General features: G+C 45.8%; 1 protein-coding gene across 1 annotated transcript in view; it reads right to left on the bottom strand.

Annotated features, from left to right (window-relative positions):
• Positions 1–11,466: 11,466 nt before the first annotated feature.
• LOC109429421 (protein drumstick) overlaps positions 11,467–20,602 on the bottom strand; it is an 83,683-nt gene continuing 74,547 nt past the window's right edge. The window contains exon 4 of the mRNA XM_029877334.2: positions 11,467–13,202. Coding sequence (XP_029733194.1) covers positions 13,151–13,202 — 52 coding nt within the window. The 3' untranslated portion in view covers positions 11,467–13,150. The remainder of the gene's footprint in view (positions 13,203–20,602) is intronic.

The raw sequence follows: 20,602 nt of genomic DNA, 5'->3' as shown, positions 1-20,602 counted from the left end.
TTCATCTTCCTTTTCTTCTTCTTCTTTTTTTTTTTTTGAGATTTTGGCTTTCTCAGTCTTCATGGCTCGACGTCCCAACCGGGACTTGGCCTGCCTCGCTTCAACTTAGTGTTCTTTAAGCACTTCCGCAGTTATTAATTGAAGGGCTTCCTTTGCCTGCCATTGCATGAAATTGTATATTGTGAGGCAAGTACAATGATACACTATGCCCAGGGAGTCGAGAAAATTTTCCCGACCGGAACGGGAATCGAACCCGTCGTCTCCGGATTGGCGATCTATAGCCTTAACCACTAGGCTAACTGGAGACCCCAACTGTTCATCATGTTACCTAAAAAGCCGTGATTTGAGGTATCGCATGCATGGATTTGGTGTCACTTTCGGCCCGGAACCGGATGCGAAGCACTACCGATAGTCTCTTAAATAGTCTGAGCCTATCTGCTTGCTAAAGTTTAATAGGTTATCAAAAAAGCCATGGGTTTGGTTCAATTTTATATTTAGCCGCTTTCGGAGGGAACTAGTTTCGGCACTACTGACAGTCCATAATGTGGTCTTAGCCTACTTCCTCAATAACCGCTCATCAAGTTGTCGAAAAAGCCGTGATTTGATTTGCCGCATGCAAGAGTTTCGTCAACTTTTATATACAGCCACTTCCGGCGGAACACCCGGAACCGGTTCTGAAGCACTACCGGTTCATATAAGGTCTGAGACTGTTTTCTTGCTAACTGCTCATCAGGTTATCGAAAATGCCGTAGTTTGATGTGCCGCATGCATGGGTTTGGATCACTTTTATATATGACCACTTCCAGCGGGACATCCGGAACCGGTTCCGATACACTGCTGGTTCAGATATGGTCTGAGTCTTTTTTTTATGCCAACCTTTCATTGGGTTATCAAAAAAGTCGCGCTTTGATATATCGCATGCATGGATTTGGTGCACTTTTATATTTGGCCACTTCCTGCGGGACTCCCGGAACCGGTACCGGAACACTACCGGTTCATATATGGTCTGAGACTGTTTTCTTGCTAACTGTTCATCAGGTTATCCAAAATGCCGCAATTTGATGTGTCGCATGCATGGATTTGGTTCACTTTTATATTTGGCCACTTCCGGCGGGACTCCCGGAACCGGTTTCGGAACACTACCGATTCAGATATGGTCTGAGACTATTTTCTTGCTGATTGTTCATCAGGTTATTCAAAATGCCGTAATTTGATGTGTCGCATGCATGGATTTGGTTCACTTTTATATTTGGCCACTTCCGGCGGGACTCCCGGAACCGGTTCCGGAACACTACCGGTTCAGATATGGTCTGAGACTGTTTTCTTGCTGACTGTTCATCAGGTTATCCAAAATGCCGCAGTTTGATGTGTCGCATGTATGTGTTTGATACATTTTTATGTATGGCCCCTTCCAAGGGTACTGGTGCGGAACACGTAAATGGCCATAACTCCGGAACGGCTGGACCGATTCGAACCATTTTCAATAGGAAACAATGGGACCAGATTCTGCGTCGAATGAACCGTCGGTCATTAAAATCGGTTGAGGTTTACTGTCAAAAAGTGATGTGAGTTTATTTGTACACACACATACACACACACATACACACACACAGAAATCACCTCAATTCGTCGAGCTGAGTTGGTTGGTATATGTGACTTGACCCTCCAAGCCTTCTATTAAAAAGTCGTTTTTGGAGTGAACATATAGCCTTTCCAGTACACTTAGTGTACGAGAAAGGCAAAACATAAAGTATATTTCAAAAGCATCCCTGAAGAACTTTCCGAAATAACCTCTAAAGAAATTCCATATTGAATCCCTGAAGGAATCGCTGAATCCCTGTCAAAAATTTCCGACGGAACCTTTGGAGGAATTTCTGAAGGAATCCCATAAAAATCAATTAAATAAAACCGAAGGAACCCGTATAGAAATTTCCAAAAATATTTCAGGAGGAATTCATGAGGGAATCTCTGAAGAATTAATCTCCAAAGGATCCTTGGAAAAGTTTGCGAAAAAAAACCCTCAGAGATTCTAAAACAGATTCACTAGAGGCATTCCCCGAAAAAATGCTTAAAAGAATCTTGAAGAAACCCCTGAAGGAGAAACCGGAGGAATTCCAGAAAAATCCCTGAAAGAATTTAGCGCTAGAGTATAGAACTTCCAAGGAATCCCTGGAACTATTTCTAAAGCAATCTCCTGAAGAATTGACCTCAGAATTCTGAGGATTTCTGAAAAAAAAATTCGGGAGTATTTCTTGGAGAATCCCTGAAAAAATCTCTGAAGGAATTCTTGAACTTTTTATTGAAAGAATCCCTTGATGAATCTTCCAAGAAATCCTTTCAGAAATTTCTGGAGAGATTACTGCAGGAGTTTCCAAAGGAATCCCTGGAGGAGTAAGCGAATGACAACCTGGAAAAATTTCAGAAGCACTCCCAGGGTCGATGAGAATCTTTGAAGCGATCTTTGAAGGGTTTCCTTGAAGGACTTCCGGAAAAAAACTGAATAAATTCTTAATGAAATCACTGAAGAGACACCCAAAGAAATCCCTAGTGAAGTTTCAGGACTTCAGAAAATTTCAGCGGTATGCAATTGTCGTTATGCAAAAGCCATCTGAACAGGTTCTAAACAACTGTTAGTGTTGTTGCCATACTACTTCACTTAAAATCCTTGAAAGCTTCGTTAAGTTATTTCCGCAAAATGTAAAACTTTGGTAAAGTTCTGATGAACCATATAAATTGTACCGAAATTCTCATAGTGTTGCAACCGCTTGAGCGTTGAGGCTGAATTATTAGACTCAACAGCGTATTTCAGATGATGATGAACACTTTTTAATTGGCTTCTTTAGAGATGTTGAGATAATTCCATATTCTGAATCTGCATGCCAAACTGAGTCGAAATCCAAATTTTCATGAATTTTGGTGACCGGGAACCTATTTAAAAATAATTTTGAATCACCCCTCGAGCCATTTTGTACTGGGTGGAGCTGTCAAGCAGTTGCCCATCTGTTAAAAGGTGATTTTAAAAAAAATCTCTTTAAATTGAATTAAGGTACCAAAACAAAGCTCTAAAAATCTATAAAAAATCATAATGGCTCAGAAAAGGGTGCTCCATCGTATAAAATTAAAAAATCAATACAGTTTTCATAATTTGAAAACCCAATTTGACCCTCTCCAATCTGTCCATCATTCAAACTACAAAAGGTTCAAACGTCATTCTGCTCATGGAACGGGGTGAAACGGAACGCAGAATCAAAACAAAACAGCAAAAAGGGTTACCATCAGTGTGTTTTTCGATGCCCACAGGGTTACTAGAAGTTCAAATTAAAAAATGAACCCCGTTGGTTTGCATGAGGTGTTGTTCAAACCAACGGGGGTAGACGGTATAAAGTTTTCGTCATATCCCTTTCGTAACGAACCAGCGCAATTGTGCTGTTGAGCAATCACAGGTTTATTTTTTTTTTTTTTGCAATTTCTCTCATACCTTACCTTACCGGTCAGGCTGAGGCCGGGGTGGCCTCTGCTGTACATAGTAGCCGCCTCCATTCCACTCGGTCCATGGCTGTTTGTCTCCAGTTCCGCACTCTGCGTAGGGTCCGCAGATCGTCCTCCACTTGGTCGACCCACCTAGCTCGCTGCGCTCCACGTCTTCTTGTACCGGTTGGATGACTCTCGAGAACCATTTTAGTCGGGTTGCTATCCGACATCCTGATGACGTGACCCGCCCACCGTAGCCTCCCGATTTTCGCGGTATGGACGATGGTTGGTTCTCCCAGCAGCTGATGCAGCTCGTGGTTCATTCGCCTTCTCCAAGTCCCGTCTTCCATCTGCACTCCGCCGTAGATGGTACGCAACACCTTCCGTTCGAAAACTCCAAGGGCGCGTTGGTCCTCTGCACGTAGGGTCCATGTTTCGTGCCCATAGAGGACGACCGGTCTAATCAACGTTTTGTAGATGGTTAACTTCGTGTTACGGCGAACTTTATTCGATCGTAGAGTTCTGCGGAGTCCAAAGTAGGCACGATTTCCTGTCACAATGCGCCTCTGAATTTCTCTGCTGGTGTCGTTGTCGTCGGTCACCAGTGAGCCCAAGTACACGAATTCTTCAACCGCCTCGATTTCATCACCGTCGATATGAATTCGGGGTGGCGGGCGCGGTGATTCCTCCCTGGAGCCCTTTGCCATCATGTACTTTGTCTTCGACACATTAATGACTAATCCGATTCGCCTGGCTTCACTCTTTAGTCGGATGTACGTATCCGCCATCGTCTCAAATTTACGAGCAATAATATCAATATCATCGGCGAAACCAAGCAGCTGAACGGACTTCGTGAAAATCGTCCCACTCGTGTTTATCCCCGCTCTTCTTATTACACCTTCCAAAGCAATGTTGAACAGCAAGCACGAAAGACCATCACCTTGCCGTAACCCTCTGCGAGATTCGAAGGGACTCGAGAGTGTCCCTGATACTCGAACTACGCACATCACTCGATCCATCGTCGCCTTGATCAACCGTATCAGTTTATCCGGGAATCCGTATTCGTGCATAATCTGCCATAGCTGTTCTCGATCGATTGTATCATACGCCGATTTGAAATCGATGAACAAGTGATGTGTGGGCACGTTGTATTCGCGGCATTTCTGCAACACCTGGCGGATGGCGAACATCTGGCCCGTTGTAGCGCGTTCACCCATGAATCCAGCCTGATATTGCCCCACGAACTCTCTTGCAATCGGTGATAGACGGCGGCATAAAATTTGGGAGAGTATCTTGTAGGCAGTGCTCAGTAGTGTGATCGCGCGGTAGTTTCCGCAATCCAACTTGTCGCCCTTTTTGTAGATGGGACACACGATACCTTCCATCCATTCCTCCGGTAATACTTCCTCCTCCCAAATCTTGGTAATGACCCAGTGTAGTGCTCTCACCAGTGCTTCTCCACCGTATTTTAGAAGCTCGCTTGGTAGTTGATCTGCTCCAGCGGCTTTGTTGTTTTTCAACCGGCCAACCTCCTCCTCAATCTCTTGAAGGTCAGGGGCCGGAAGTCTTTCGTCCTGTGCACATACTCCTAGATCTGTTACCACGCCACCTTCGTTACTTGCAACGTCGCCATTGAGGTGCTCATCGTAATGCTGCCGCCACCTCTCGACCATCTCACGCTCGCTCGTGAGAATATTCCCGTGATTATCTCGGCACATGTCGGCTTGTGGCACAAAGCCTCTGCGCGAGCGGTTCAGCTTCTCGTAGAACTTTCGTGTGTCCTTAGCGCGGTACAGCTCTTCCATCGCTTCGCGATCTCGTTCTTCCTGCTGGCGCTTCTTCATCCGGAAGACTGAGTTCTGCCTGTTCCGCGCCTGTTTGTAACGTGCCTCATTCGCTCTCGTACGGTGTTGCAGCATTCTCACCCATGCTGCATTCTTCTCGTTTTTCAACTGTTCACATTCGCCGTCGTACCAGTCGTTTCTGTGATTCGGAGTCGCGAAGCCTAGTGCTGTAGCCGAGGTACTACCTATGGCGGATCGGATATCCCTCCAGCCATCTTCAAGTGTAGCTGCGCCAAGCTGCTCTTCCGTTGGTAGGGCCACTGCTAACTGCTGCGCGTAGTCTTGAGCCACTTCTACGTTACGAAGTTGCTCGATGTTGAGCCGCGGCGTTCGACTTCGACGCGTGGTGATAACTGTCAAAAGTTTTGAGCGCATGCATACAGCGACTAAGTAGTGATCCGAATCTATATTCGCACTGCGGTATGTGCGGACGTTGGTTATATCCGAGAAGAATTTACCGTCGATTAGAACGTGGTCGATTTGGTTTTCTGTTTGGTGGTCGGGTGATCTCCAGGTGGCTTTGTGGATATCTTTGCGGGGAAAGAAGGTGCTTCGGACTACCATACCACGGGAGGCTGCAAAGTTTACGCATCGCTGGCCGTTATCATTCGTTACGGCGTGCAGGCTGTTTCGCCCGATTACCGGTCTGTACATTTCCTCCCTTCCTACCTGCGCGTTCATGTCGCCGACAACGATTTTCACGTCACGCGGCGAACAACCATCGTATGTTTGCTCTAACTGCGCGTAGAACGCTTCTTTCTCATCATCGGGTCTCCCTTCGTGTGGGCAGTGGACGTTGATGATGCTGTAGTTGAAGAAACGGCCCTTAACTCTCAACATGCACATCCTTGCGTTGATCGGCTGCCACCCGATCACACGTTGTCGCATCTTGCCCAACACTATAAATCCTGTTCCCAGTTCATTGGTGGTGCCACAGCTTTGGTAGAAGGTAGCCGCTCGATGCCCGCTTTTCCACACTTTCTGTCCAGTCCAACAAAGTTCCTGCAACGCCACGATGTCGAAGTTGCGGGGATGTAGTTCGTCGTAGATTATCCTGTCACATCCTGCGAAACCTAGTGACTTGCAATTCCATGTTCCAAGTTTCCAATCGTAGTCCTTATTTCTCATCATAGTAGGCTGTTTTACCTCACGCAAATTTGACAGGAAAAGGCCTACTTTCCCACACTAAACTAACAGTGCTGTAATGGTTCATTACAGCACTGATTTGCGTTGCGTAATGAACCATTACAGCACTGTTTTCAGTTTTGATCAACTTCTTGATGCTTTCTGGACGCAGGTTTGAAAAATTGTGACAACTGCACAGTATAACCTGCTATGATCAGACATTCTTAAACATGGCTATGAACTAGGCTATGAACATCAGTGTGCAGTTTGATGTAAAAGTTTTGTTAAAAACTATCCTCAAGTGGTAATTTATGAAATTGCAAAAAACGTTGTACGCATCTCGGTGCAAAACTCGATTTTTACAGCACTCGTCGTACTTATAAGTGTACAGCTCGTGCTGTAAAAATCTTCATTCTGCACCTTGTTGCGTAAACTACTATTTTTTATTTGTTTGGTCTTTGTTTTATGTGATATGAACTTTTATAGTAATTCAACTATTACTAATACTTGTATGTGTGCAAGCAAACTTGTGTTTACGTTGCATGTGAGATGTAAGTACCATAAAGAGTTGAACAAAAAGTAGACATGAAACATGAAAGTATTATCTGTCGTATATTTTATATTTTCGATTTATCTAAGTATTCAAAGCTAGAAATCGAAAGATAAAGAAAAGTTTTCCCAAATGAGGGGCAACAAGTGTTGTTTTTGTTGGGAAATCCAAGAGTTCTGGAGAGCTAAAGATGAACCATTTGTATGGAGATTTCGCTTTTTGCGATCCGTCCCGAAAGGGACATGTGTAAAGTTTCTATGTTAAAGTCACGACTTTCGAAATCTTACGATTATTTATTTATCAAATATGTCAGCATTCTCTACTTAAAAAAAAAAATTTTTTTTGTTAGTTTCACGTTTTTATTTTCTAGATACTCCGTGTTATCATGGAACTGATGCTAAGAAAGCAAAGAACCAAACCACAACATGACAAATAATAAAAACATATCAGCCAAATTTCGACTACCCGACATCAAGCTCGAGTCGGCCCAAATCCCATCCAAACACCCGATACGTGATTATCAGGAAGTCAACCCCGGTGATACGCCATCAAAATTTATATGAATTAGTTTACTGTACGGGTAGCTAAATTATACAGGATGAGGTTCCTTTTCCAAGCTAACTTTCCACTTCTGCGCTGCGTAAAATTTATGTCCCCAAGAAAATTAACCAAACCGTGTGCGGAATGGTAGGAAGAAGCAACAGTCCCATATCGCGAGATATATTATTAAAATGTCAAAAACACATATATCGTGGTGTTTTCTTCGCTCATTCTGGGGGTTCCGGACCGAAAACAAAGGTGGATTATTGGTATTCGGGCTCAGGCTGCAAGGTAAGTGAAATTTGAGCCGGAAATCGTTTCACCTCGTGGGCCATCCCCCATCTATATCGGTGCTTACTGGTTTTATTTTCGAGAGATGAGTGTTGGATGAATGACCGCTTCTACCTACTGGTTGGGGAGGGCTGGCTGACATCAAGCTTCTTCCGAGCGACATTAATTGATGCCAAGAGGTTGGAAGCTGTGTGGCATCGTGTTCAGAATATGGGTGACACTTTATGGGCGATGGAATGGGATATTTTGTAACGAAGAGGTAGTAACCAGAATTTTGCGCTGGGTAGTGGGATGCAAAATGGTATGGTGTCAATTTCGATGGAGTTCCTCCTGGGATTCCTCCTGGAGTTCCTCCTGGGATTCCTCCTGGAGTTCCTCCTGGGATTCCTCCTGGAGTTCCTCCTGGGATTCCTCCTGGAGTTCCTCCTGGGATTCCTCCAGGAGTTCCTCCTGGGATTCCTCCAGGAGTTCCTCCTGGGATTCCTCCAGGAGTTCCTCCTGGGATTCCTCCAGGAGTTCCTCCTGGGATTCCTCCAGGAGTTCCTCCTGGGATTCTTCCAGGAGTTCGTCCTGGGATTCCTCCAGAAGTTCATCCTGGGATTCCTCCAGGAGTTTCTCCTGGGATTCCTCCAGGAGTTCGTCCTGGGATTCCTCCAGGTGTTTCTCCTGGGATTCCTCCAGAGGTTCCTCCTGGGATTCCTCCAGGAGTTCCTCCTGGGATTCCTCCAGGAGTTCCTCCTGGGATTCTTCCAGGAGTTCCTCCTGGGATTCCTCCAGAAGTTCTTCCTGGGATTCCTCCAGGAGTTTCTCCTGGGATTCCTCCAGGAGTTCGTCCTGGGATTCCTCCAGGTGTTTCTCCTGGGATTCCTCCAGAGGTTCGTCCTGGAATTCCAACAGGAGTTCCTCCTGGGATTCCTCCAGGAGTTCCTACTGGGATTCCTCCAGGAGTTTCTCCTGGGATTCCTCCAGGAGTTCCTCCTGGGATTCCTCCAGGAGTTCCTCCCGGGATTCCTCCAGGAGTTCCTCCTGGGATTCCTCCAGGAGTTCCTCCTGGAATTCCTCCAGGAGTTCCTTCAGAAGTTCCCCCTGGAGTTCCACCAGAAGTTCCTCCTGGGGTTCCTCCAGAAGTTCCTCCTGGGGTTCCTCCAAAAGTTCTTCCTGGGATTCCTCCAGAAGTTCCTCCTGGGGTTCCTCCAGAAGTTCCTCCTGGGGTTCCTCCAGAAGTTCCTCCTGAGGTTCCTCCAGAAGTTCCTCCTGAGGTTTCTCCAGAAGTTCCTCCTGGGATTCCTCCAGAAGTTCCTCCAGAAGTTTCTCCAGAAGTTCCTCCAGAAGTTCCTCCTGGGGTTCCTCTAGAAGTTCCTCCTGGGATTCCTCCAGAAGTTCCTTCAGGGATTCCTCCACGAGTTCCTCCTTGGATTCCTTCAGGAGTTCCTCCTGGGATTCCTCCAGAAGCTCCTCCTGGGATTCCTCCAATTTCCTCCTGGGATTCCTCCGAGAGTTCCTACTGGGATTCGAACGAGTATTCCTCCTGGGATCCCTCCTGGAGTTCTGACTGGGATTCTTTCAGAAGTTTCTCCAGGAGTTTTTACTAGGATTCTTACAGGATTTCCTGCCGGAAGTCCTCGTGGGATTCCTCCAGGAGAGTACTTTGATACCCATATTTTAGGGTGCGTTATACCCAAAACAACTTGCAATGGCCTTACATATCGGCTTGGCTTTGAAAATGATAAAGTTCAATACCAATATAGGTAAACCTAAGTAACTGTTTTTGGCTACGCAGTCATTTTATGACTGCGTAGCCAAAAACAGTTAATTGTACCATACAGTCGATTCAATCCCAGGTAAACCTAAGATCATGCAAAAATGGACACTTGTGGCCTCGGTGGGTCATCAGAGCTGCTCTAAGGGTGTTAATTGCACTACAAGCAACATCTAGTGATCATAATTCGACGTTTATGTAACATGTAAATGCCTTCACTTTCAACTGAGCATAATCCGTAGGTGACTCAAGCTTTTGTGAGAATTTACTCAGGTTTCCCATTTTTTTCAAATGGATTACGATTTTCGAAATGTAAATGCTCATACTTTTAAGATGTTAGTACACAGGGTTAAATATTTGTCCAGAAAGAAACCAATGCTCAAACATCTTGTTTGACTCGATAGAATTTTCATTAGTGTCAAGCTGATATTATTTCTTGAGTTCTTTCCTTGTCAAATAGTTTACCCTGTGTACTACTGGCCTTAGTTTTGTCATAACAACCTGAGTAAATGCTCAAGTAAAAGGTTTGACACATGCATTTTAGCGAAGTAAAAGCATTTGCTCACTTTATTCACATCACTTATTATGTGAGCGAAGGTGTTTTTCTATTTTTAGGCGACAATAACGTCAGGTTGCTGGTCAATGTGGGGAAGGGGAGGGAAATGATGGCTGCAATCGCTTGTTGCCAACAACCTGTTGAGTCCTCTGCGCTAGCACAAGGTCATGCGGATGTCAAAGTGTTGGAGTTGTGGAGTGTTGGAAATATTTTTTTTTTGCACAGGGTTCACCCATTGGTGCTTGGATGCCAGGCGTAAAGTAATAGCACCGACGAACCGACGTGACAGCTAGAACAAATAAATTCAAATTTGTTGTCTCCGACGCCATGATGAAAAATAGCCGAAAAACTGCCACCTCTATAACGGCTCGCGTAGTTTTGATAGCTTGACACCAAACCCCCGTGTGTTCATATAGGAAAAGGTTCGTGTCTGCGCTGATTTGACAGAAGCGTTCGCTCGCTTCGCTGGCCGACCGTTAAATTTAGGGGGGACACTTTTGAAACACCACTGTCACGTCGGCTCGTCGGTGGTAATAGGATTGTGTGAAGATTACTAACGAAGCGACACAGTTTGCTTGGTTGCTTAACTTGTATGCGTTATGTGATAGAGATTGACACTGTGCTGTTCAACCTGTTTCTGATTCTAGCGATGGCTACGAACATACGCATATACTTGAGATGCATGTGTAGAATAGAGAGACAAATAGATAGAAAGATATAAAGTAGCAGGACATGGACGAGCCAGGGATTGAAACCATGAACTTCTGCATATGAATCAGAAGTGGTTGCCACTAGACCACCAATCCCGAGAGGTACTCTGTAGATTCATGAAGAACTCCTTAAAAATCTTTGGAGGAGTTTAATTAAATATCCCCGGAATAACTCCTGTAACAACTCTGTACTTGAGAATCACCTTTGGTCGGTAATACGATTCATGGATAGGGGATATATTTTGGTGATTGATTGTGTGTTGATGACTTTTAAAGAGAAACGGTTGATTGTATAACTTATAAGATTTACACAGTGCTGTGAAAGTTGGAAAGAAGGGAAACGGCTTTTAAAAACTCGTTCTGTTCTGGCCATGGCTATAAGCTTATGCATGAGTTGTACATGTAAAAAATACAAAGGGATACAGTAGATAGAATGATACAAAGTAGGAAGAAAGGGACGGCCCAGGGATTAAACCCAGAATCTTCTGCATACGAATCAGAAGCGGTAGCCACTAGACCACCAAGCCCGCCTTGGTCGTCATCTTTCACCTAAAATGAACGTCACTGGAAACAACATTCAACACAAAGGAGTTTCTTTCAAATTACACAAGTCGAAACGGTTATAGCGTTTACTTTTGCATTTATTTCACCTTCGCTTCTGCACATAGGTTGGAGTAGGTTTAATATAAAAATATTAACATGTTTTGTATACGCAAAAAAGTGGAATGTTTATTCGATAACACGTAGTTTCATTTCATTTGCTGAATAGCTCTGTCTTTTGATCACGATATGGAAACAATCTTCTCTTACATGATGTGTAGTTGGCATTTATTCATAGGATACATAAATATCTGTACTTTTTCTGCACTGAAAATTCCCTGTTTATTAAACCGATATTGCTATAAATCGAGAAACAAATTATCAACAGCAATTGCCTAAGTAGTCCAAACTCAATTTCCAAAAAAAGGGGTCTGCTATTTCGTTTCTTCCAAAAGTTCAATGATTTCTTCACGGATAAGACTAGAATCTATTCTAAGCACGGCTAGAAGTATGCTGAGGTTTCGTTTCAGAGACAATAAAAAAGGGACAAGTTCACGCTACTCTCCGGGGATCAATTTGGGCTCGAAAATATTGCACAAAAACCAGTAGCTTGATGGGACGAAGATGGGGTGTGTTTGAGTGGCTCTCTCACTTGAATCGAGATGTCAAGTGATGGCTCTTTACAAAGTTACCATTCCCAGGAGAAAACGTGCTGTTGGGAATATGTGACTGTTTCGTTTGAAGTTTCTGCCGAAAAGATCAAAAAGTCTTTACTTAGTTGGTCTTTTCATGGTTCGATTTGTTGAGAGCTGAATGAGAATCTTTTCAGTTTTTTGTTCCATAAATTTAGCAACGAAACTGACGACAATGGTGACGGTCAGCATGACTCAGCACTATAACGTGAACTTTGTCGAGTGAGAGGGTCGATCACACTAAGGAAGAATTTAAGAAGACAGACATTGGAACCGCAGAAGATCGCAAAAGAAAATCGTTTGAAGTAAATTCGTCAAATTCGATATTAAAGGCTAATAATTACAAGTTAACTGGGATACTTTGCGCGTTTATTTAAATATATCTATTTATACCTAAGGGCTAAGACATAAGGAATGATATAATGTTAATAGTTCGAATATAAATTAGTCGTACATTCTAAATAGTGATTGATTAAAAGTGCGATAGGTATTCGTATCTAAACGTAAAATGCGAAACAGTTTTGTTTGATTTCATTAACTTTCAACTTGCCCGGTGTAAATAATGATTATGGAAAATAGGACAATAAAAACAAGTTTAAAGCATTGTCTGTTTGTTCTCGAAGCTATGTACAAATTTGAAACGAGATTAATAATAATAGTAGTTTCACACTCTTTTGTTTTGATCATGGGCCTTCAAAGTTAAACTTCAAAGTTTCTTGACATATTTCCACGCTTTACTAATAATAAAAATGTACAATCATCGTTCGCCCACACTGTCTTAAGACTTCCTCACTCATTCACTCTCATAAGTACACTGTTAACTGGATCGGTTTCTCCTTCTCGTATCTTGTAACTTTACTCTCCGAACACCCTGTAACCACATTCTATACGCACAACAACAGTCTTCTCAATTCTCAATCAAGTTCGCTTGCTGCATTTTTGTTTTTTTTTTTCTTCGCCACACACGGACTCGGTATAAGGATTCTCTTTCTCTTTTGTTTTAAATAATCGTAATCGTAATTAGCATTAATATTAGCAAAACAGTGCTGCACGTGTGCTTGGCAGGCTAGGCTCAGTATGCCCGGTTGTTGTTGTTACCGTTCATGCCGTACGTATGAATTGACCTGCAAGAGAGGGAGTAGAAAAATGGGAGAAGAATGAGAAAATGTGTTTGGTTGGGAAATGGTAAGGCTCGGTTGAGGCTAGAAGAAGCGGTTAAAAAGTGTTGAACTTTCTCAATGAACTATTTATAGGTCTTACCAGTTTTGTTTCTAGAAATTTGGAAAATAATGATTTTATGGAAATGCCAAATGTCGCTGAATTGTCAGCTAAAGGTTACTTACATAACGAGGAAATTAGGCAATATGCGCACGAGGACTTATTTAGCGGAAACGTGTAAATAATCAGCAAGAACATGCAAACACAGACAAACAGACATACTTTTTTTTTAGGGTTGGCTAGGTCTCCGTTAAGGATAGGAGATGAGATAGGAGCAGTGCAAGTATCGAGAATCCGATACCTTCTCCGGCTGCCTGTCGGGGAAGATTGTGAACGGAGCTTGGTAAAATCATTGACTTTGCGTCCCCGAAGTCCAACATAAATAAGCAAGAACCCTGAACAGGGCCTGTTGCAACTTCGAAAGTCGATGCAAAGGTTACTAACCCCGAAGGTCGTCAGTAATGCCGGCAAGTTAAATCCCAGCCAGGCGTCCCAGAAAGCTGGGAAGGGTGGTCCTGAAAAGGCTGTTCCGTCCCGGATGGAAGGGTACAAAGAGTTGCGTCCATTGTCAGGCCTTCAGCAATCACAGAGTAGAGTGAACCAAGGGGAAGACCCCCCTTGGACGACAGTTGAGTCATTAAGACCGAACAGTACAAGTACTCGGACGTCTTGAAGGCGATTCAAAGCGACGCCAAGCTCGTGGATTTGGAAGTCGACGTGCGCAGTATTAGACGTACTCGTACCCGAGCTCAAACGCGTCATGGAGCGGCCCACAAAAGTCTAGCAGAAGAGATTATTGACGAAGCGGTCGAGGTGAGGGCTCCTACAGCGGAGGCGACTCTGAAGGTGAAGAACCTACATGAGATCACTGACGCGGAAGAGCTCGTCACTCCACTGCGGCAGCAGTGCAAGGTGCAGGGGACCACCGCAGCCGTTCGTCTACAGAAGGGGCCGGCAGGGACACAGATAGCCTTGGTACATCTACCTGTGCCGGACGTAAACAAGTCCGTTTAAGTAGGGAATCTAAAGGTGGGCTGGTCAGTATACCAACTTTCTTCAGGTGTGGAAACAGGACACAAGTCTACAGAGTGCAGGCAATGTAGCGCGGAAGGTCATAAGGCGCAAGGCTGCACGAGTCCATTCAGGTGTTTGATTTGTTCCGGGAAATCCGTGAACAACAGGCACCCAACGGGTGACCCAAACTGCCCGGCCTTCAAAAAAGCCATAGCGAATAAATCACAGTGCAGGTAACGCAGCTGAACTTGAAGCACTGTGACGCATCTCAGCAACTGATTTGTCAGGCAGTTTCTGAGCGGGACCGGATGTCGCCATCATAGCGGATCCAAACCGAGTACCCGTCGGCAACGGCAACTGGGTCTCGGATGGGACCAGGAAAATGGCGGCGATATGGACGACGGGTAAATACCCCATGCAGGAGTTGGTGTCTACTACCTACGAGGGCTTCGCGGTCGCCAAAGTAAACGGGGTCTTCTTTTGTAGCTGTTATGCGCCTCCGCGGTGGCCGATCGAGCGGTTCACGCAAATGCTGGACCGCTTAACGACCCTGTTAACAGGGCCAAGGCCGGTGATAATAGCGGGTGACTTCAATGCCTGGGCTGTGGAATGGGGAAGCCGTTACACGAACCAGCGGGGTCAGATCCTGCTAGAAACACTGGCCATCTTAGATGTCGACTTGGCTAACGTCGGTACCAAGAGTACCTATAGTCGAAACGGAGCGGAGTCAATTATTGACGTGACCTTTTGTAGTCCTGGCCTAACAAGTAGTTCGAACTGGAGAGTAGATGATGGCTACATTCACAGCGACCACCTGGCGGTTCACTACAGTATCGACTACAACAACAGCAGACAGCGGACCCTCGTAGGTGGAAGACATCATACTTCGACGAAGAGGTATTTAGGGAAGCGCTCCGCCGTGAGCGAAACTTAATCGGTTTAGACGGCGACGAGCTGGTAGCGGTGCTCTCACGTGCGTGTGATGCGACCATGCCTAGGCGAGTCCACCCTAGAAATGGGAGGCCACCGGCTTACTGGTGGACCGACGCGATTGCGGACCTGCGCCGCGCCTGCCTACGGGCTAGGTGGCGGATGCAGCGAGCACGATCAGAGGAAGAGCGAAACGAACGGCGGGTGGTGTTCGCCGCTGCAAAAGCCGCGCTCAAGACCGAGATAAGAGCAAGCAAAAAGGCCTGCTTCGAGGGTCTCTGTCAGAGTGCCTATGCGAACCCGTGGGGTGACGCCTACAGGATCGTTATGGCCAAGACGAGAGGTGAGATGGCTCCTACAGAGCAATCTCCAGAGATGTTGGAGGGGATCATTGGAGGACTTTTTCCGCGTCATGATCCTAGTCCTTGGCCTCCTTTCATAGTACAGCCGGGGACTGGGGCTGGCGATGAGGAGAGGGTCACCGATGTGGAACTTGCGGGGAGAGCTAAGTCCCTTAGCGTAGGTAAGGCCCCAGGTCCGGACGGAGTTCCGAACCTGGCCTTAAAAGTAGCTATTGCAGAGGCTCCCGAGATGTTCAGGTCTGCTATGCAGAAATGCCTGGACGAGGGAGTTTTCCCAGAAGCTTGGAAGAGGCAGAGCCTGGTACTATTGCCAAAGGCGGGGAAACCACCCGGAGACCCGTCGGCATATAGACCAATATGCTTGATTGACACGGCGGGGAAGGTGCTCGAAAAGATCATCCTCAATAGAATGTTGAAGTTCACTGAGGGCGTAAATGGTCTCTCGAGCAACCAGTATGGCTTCCGGAAGGGGAGGTCCACCGTAGACGCTATCTTGTCGGTTACAAAAACCGCCGAGAAAGCACTTGAGCCCAAGAGGAGGGGAATTCGCTTCTGCGGGGTAGTGACTCTGGATGTAAGGAATGCATTTAATAGCGCCAGTTGGGCTGCTATTGCCGATGCGCTCCTGCGTCTGGGGATACCGGAGTACTTGTACAAGATTCTCGGAAGCTACTTTCAGAATCGTATACTAGTTTACGACACGGAGGTGGGTTGGAAGTGCTTTCACATAACCTCAGGAGTCCCGCAAGGTTCCATCCTGGGCCCGGTGTTATGGAATGTCATGTACGACGAGGTGTTGAGATTAGAGTACCCAGTGGAAGTGATTATTGTCGGATTTGCCGACGATATTACGCTCGAAGTCTACGGTGAAACGATCGAGGAGGTAAAGTTGACTACCAAGCACTCGATTAAGGTTGTGGAGGCGTGGATGCGGTCCAGGAAACTGGAGCTGGCTCACCACAAGACAGAGGTGACGGTTGTTAACAACATGCAATCGGCGCAGCAGACGGAGATCAGTGTAGGTGAGTGCACTATCATGTCTAAGCGCTCTGTCAAACACTTGGGCGTGATGATCGACGACAAGCTTACCTTCGGTAGCCACGTCGATTATGCCTGTAAAAGAGCCTCCACAGCTATTGCGGCACTGTCCCGGATGATGTCCAATAGCTCTGCGGTGTACGCCAGTAAGCGCAAGCTTCTGGCTAGTGTTGCTACGTCCATACTTAGATATGGCGGCCCGGCGTGGGGCACCGCGTTAAGTACTGAATGCTACCGACGGAAGCTGGAAAGTACTTACAGGCTTAGGTGCCTGCGGGTTGCGAGCGCGTACCGTATCGTGTCACACGACGCTCTCTGCGTCATGACTGGTATGGTGCCTATCAGCATTCATATCAGTGAGGACATGGAGTGCTTCGAAATACGCGGCACAAGAGGCATACGCAGGACGGGCAGGATGGGCTCCATGATCAAATGCCAGCGCGCGTGGGACAGTTCCACCAAAGGAAGGTGGACCCATAGGTTGATCCCGAGAGTAGATAGTTGCGTTAACAGGCGCCATGGGGAAGTCCACCTGACTCATGTCCTTTCAGGCCATGGTTGCTTCCGACAGTATCTACATCGTTTCGGTCATGCGGGTTCTCCAGAATGGCCGGTTTGTGCTAGTTTAGAGGAAACGGCGGAACACGTTTTGTCCGTGCGCCCGCGTTTCCACATAATGCGTGACCGCATGCTTTTCACATGCGGGGAGGACACAACTCCGGACAATCTAGTCAAGAGTATGTGTAGAGATGAGTTTGGTTGGAATGCCGTTTCAACGACTATATCTCACATCGTCTGGGAGTAACAAAAGGTAGCGCTTGAACTCGGAGAAATGCCTGTTCAGACACGATACAAGAGATAGTCTAAGGATTCGGAGTCGGTTTCGTAGGTCATACCGGTGCACTGCAATTAAAATTTGACCCTTACAGCGATTAAGTGGCCGCGGAGGGATTATGTTGGTAGCGTTGCTGTCGTGGCGTCGGTCTGCTGGGTTGGATTCGAGCCCGCGATTGCAAAGAGTTCCTCGGTAAGGTCCGGGTCAGGTGGAAGCCCTACCATCAGCAACCTTCTGGTGCTAGCTGATAAGGCCGGAAGGGTAGTAGTACCCTTGCCTTCAGCAGGTCAAAGTGCGTTGCACGCAAGTATCAGCTCTTGGTGCTTGCCAAATAGTTGGGCACGGTCGTGGTGGTTGACCCTGACCGCCTTCCGAGGACAAAGGGAGTGGTGAGGACCACTCGGGAAACTGGCTAAGCGCCAGCATGCTACCGTGATGAACTATCCAAAGCGAGTCATCGATGTTTGTTGTTGCAGGCTACGCAGCTAACCTTGAGGGTGCGAATGAGCGATACCTTCTGGGTGGTTCTGGAGAGACGTAGGGTTTGGTGACCATGGGAATGTGTTTAGTGGGTCGAAAAGAGAGTAGTCCTGGCTTTTACTATTATTGTAGAAGACGGCCTTAACCCCACACGGAGGATCGTAGTGTGCTCTGCGAGCGACTGGAAGTATTTTTTTAGCTGTCACGAATTTTCTAAAATGTTTTGTGAAAAAAGTGAAAAGTGACGAATTGAGTGGAATTTTGGATTTTTATCTAGCGCAAAAGAAGTTCCCCCGGGAATGGCTCACGAAAAACCCGGTGCCGAAACGAAAGTGCACGAAAGCGATTAGAACACGCCAGTAGAACCGAAGTCGTAGTTTTAACGGGTAGACCTCGACGAGGGCGGAAAGTCGGTAGGTTTTACATCACCCCAACCGGAGCCGGAACGAGAAACACTACTTTCAAGATTCGTGCAAGAACCTTCTCCTCCTTGAAGGACGACTCCCGCGAATGCCGCAGCCGTTGGAGAAGCCGTAGCTGCGGTAGTCGGTGCAGCTGTTGCAGCATCTGCCAGTACTCCACGGGGAACCAGCGCTGCATCAAGGCCGACTGGTGCGATTCCAAAAAGACTTCGACTGTTCAGTTGAGTTCCCAAATACACTGGAGCAATCTGGAAACCTTCCCGAGCTCAACAATGACCAGTACAATCCCCATCGCAGCGTTTTCCTGCCGAAGATCTCCGGTGAAATCCACACCCCATCGGTTTGCTCCAGCGAATCCGCCGTTGTTTGCCGCAGGAGGAACGATGCAGGGCCTGTCCTACCAACCGGGAGAACTCGGTTTGGCTCCACAAACCAAGTTCAACTATCCACCTATAGGCATTCCAAGTTACATTCCTGGTGAGTTCGTTCCTACTTATATTATTTTACTTGTAATTGTTAAAAATGTAAATCGTAGTTTCTATGTACTCATTTAAATGGGTCCATGTTAACCTATCAAAAGTAATGTTTAATTACGCTACATTTCCATGAACCCAGGAAATGGTATTTTGTTTCACTTTCTTTTCAGAGAGCGAGCAAAGGCGCTTAAGCCTAGGCACAAGGGCCAGGACACGGATTAAATACCTGTGTTCCATCCCAGGAAATCAAGGACCCAGGACCAAGGGGTGACATTAACCTTCTTAGCATCGCCACCTCCACCGATTTCTCGTAATTGCTTTCTATAAAACTGAGCGGTTGGTACGAGATGTCCCCACTCATTAGTTATATGGTAAAATCAAAAACGCTGCACAGTAGGCCTGGCCGCTTTAATGTTTGTAATGTATTTCTGATGCACTGCATACATTAATAATGACAAGAAAAATGATAGAAGTAGTCGATTCTATCATTTTCCAGGATTCTTTCAATGAATGGCTGTGTATGTGTAGACTAGACTAGACTAGACTAGAAGACGGCCTTAACCCCACACTACCTGGACCTTCCTGTTCAGGTGTCTTTTGAGCAGTTTATGTGGGGGGGGGGGGGGGGGGGTTGGGGGTTTAGAAGAAAGAAAAGTGATTCCAAGATTATATAGTTGGGTCAATATGTGCGATAGGGAAGTAACATTCCACCAGGTCGTTTCGGGTGACGGCTGCTTTAGACAGTAACTATACCATTGTTGCGCCTCAAGATCTCCCGAGTTACCGGTTGGTACAGATTTTGAAGAAACTGCAGAACTCATTTTTTTTTTCGTGTGTCCGTGGTTTCACATAGCGCGTAACCACGTGATTGCCACATGTGGCGGAAACACGACTACGGACAATCTTGTCCAGATAATGTATGGAGGTGTTTTTGGCTTCGGGCCTCGGGCTGAAAATCCCCATAATAAAGAGCCAATAATAATAGTAATGTTTTTGGCTTGAACGCCATGTCTTCGGCTATCGTCCATATTGTCAAGAAACTACAGAGGAGCTGGCAAGTGGACCCAAGCAGTGACTAGGGCAGCCACAATCAAAAGGCGATCTTAGGGTTCAAATGTCGGCTGCGCAGATCATGTCGGTGCTCTGTGGCTCATCTCTTCTATTGGACAGAGGGCGCGGCCACTATCCGAAGCTATAGCTTCTGTTGCTCCAGAGGAATCGATGGGTTTGGCGGCGCTGGGAATGGTTTAGGGTGAGGTCGGAAAAGTAGTCTCTTATCTTTCATTAGCATTGGATTTGGCCCACGTCTTAATTAATTTTAATTCAGTTCTCCAAACATAATAATAGAAATGATATTTGGCTGTATTTGTAGCTTTTGCTGAATTACAGTGGAACTGAACAGAAACAAGTCAAAATGATGTAACATAGCAACATAATGTGTCTATTACAGATGTTTCCAAAGATTACAGGTACAGAACTTAAGACTTTGATGGATAAGTCAGAACAACTTTATAACATCCCTACGAAATAAAATGAAACAATCAATCCAAACAAATTATACAACCAAACGACGCTCAAATATGTTAGCTCGTGAGATCCAATTGCCTAAATTTCCTCGTTAATGTTTTCGATTGTGGATCTTGCCAGATCTAGTCCTTATTCTGTCCTAATTATCTACAGATTGCCAAGCGTTGCGTAAATGTAGCCAAAATCGAAATCTATAATCGTAACATACAGTGGGGATATGGT

Source organism: Aedes albopictus, chromosome 2, assembly GCF_035046485.1.
Source record: "Aedes albopictus strain Foshan chromosome 2, AalbF5, whole genome shotgun sequence".
NCBI classification, from domain to species: domain Eukaryota; kingdom Metazoa; phylum Arthropoda; class Insecta; order Diptera; family Culicidae; genus Aedes; species Aedes albopictus.
This window is presented reverse-complemented; position numbering and strand designations above follow the sequence as displayed.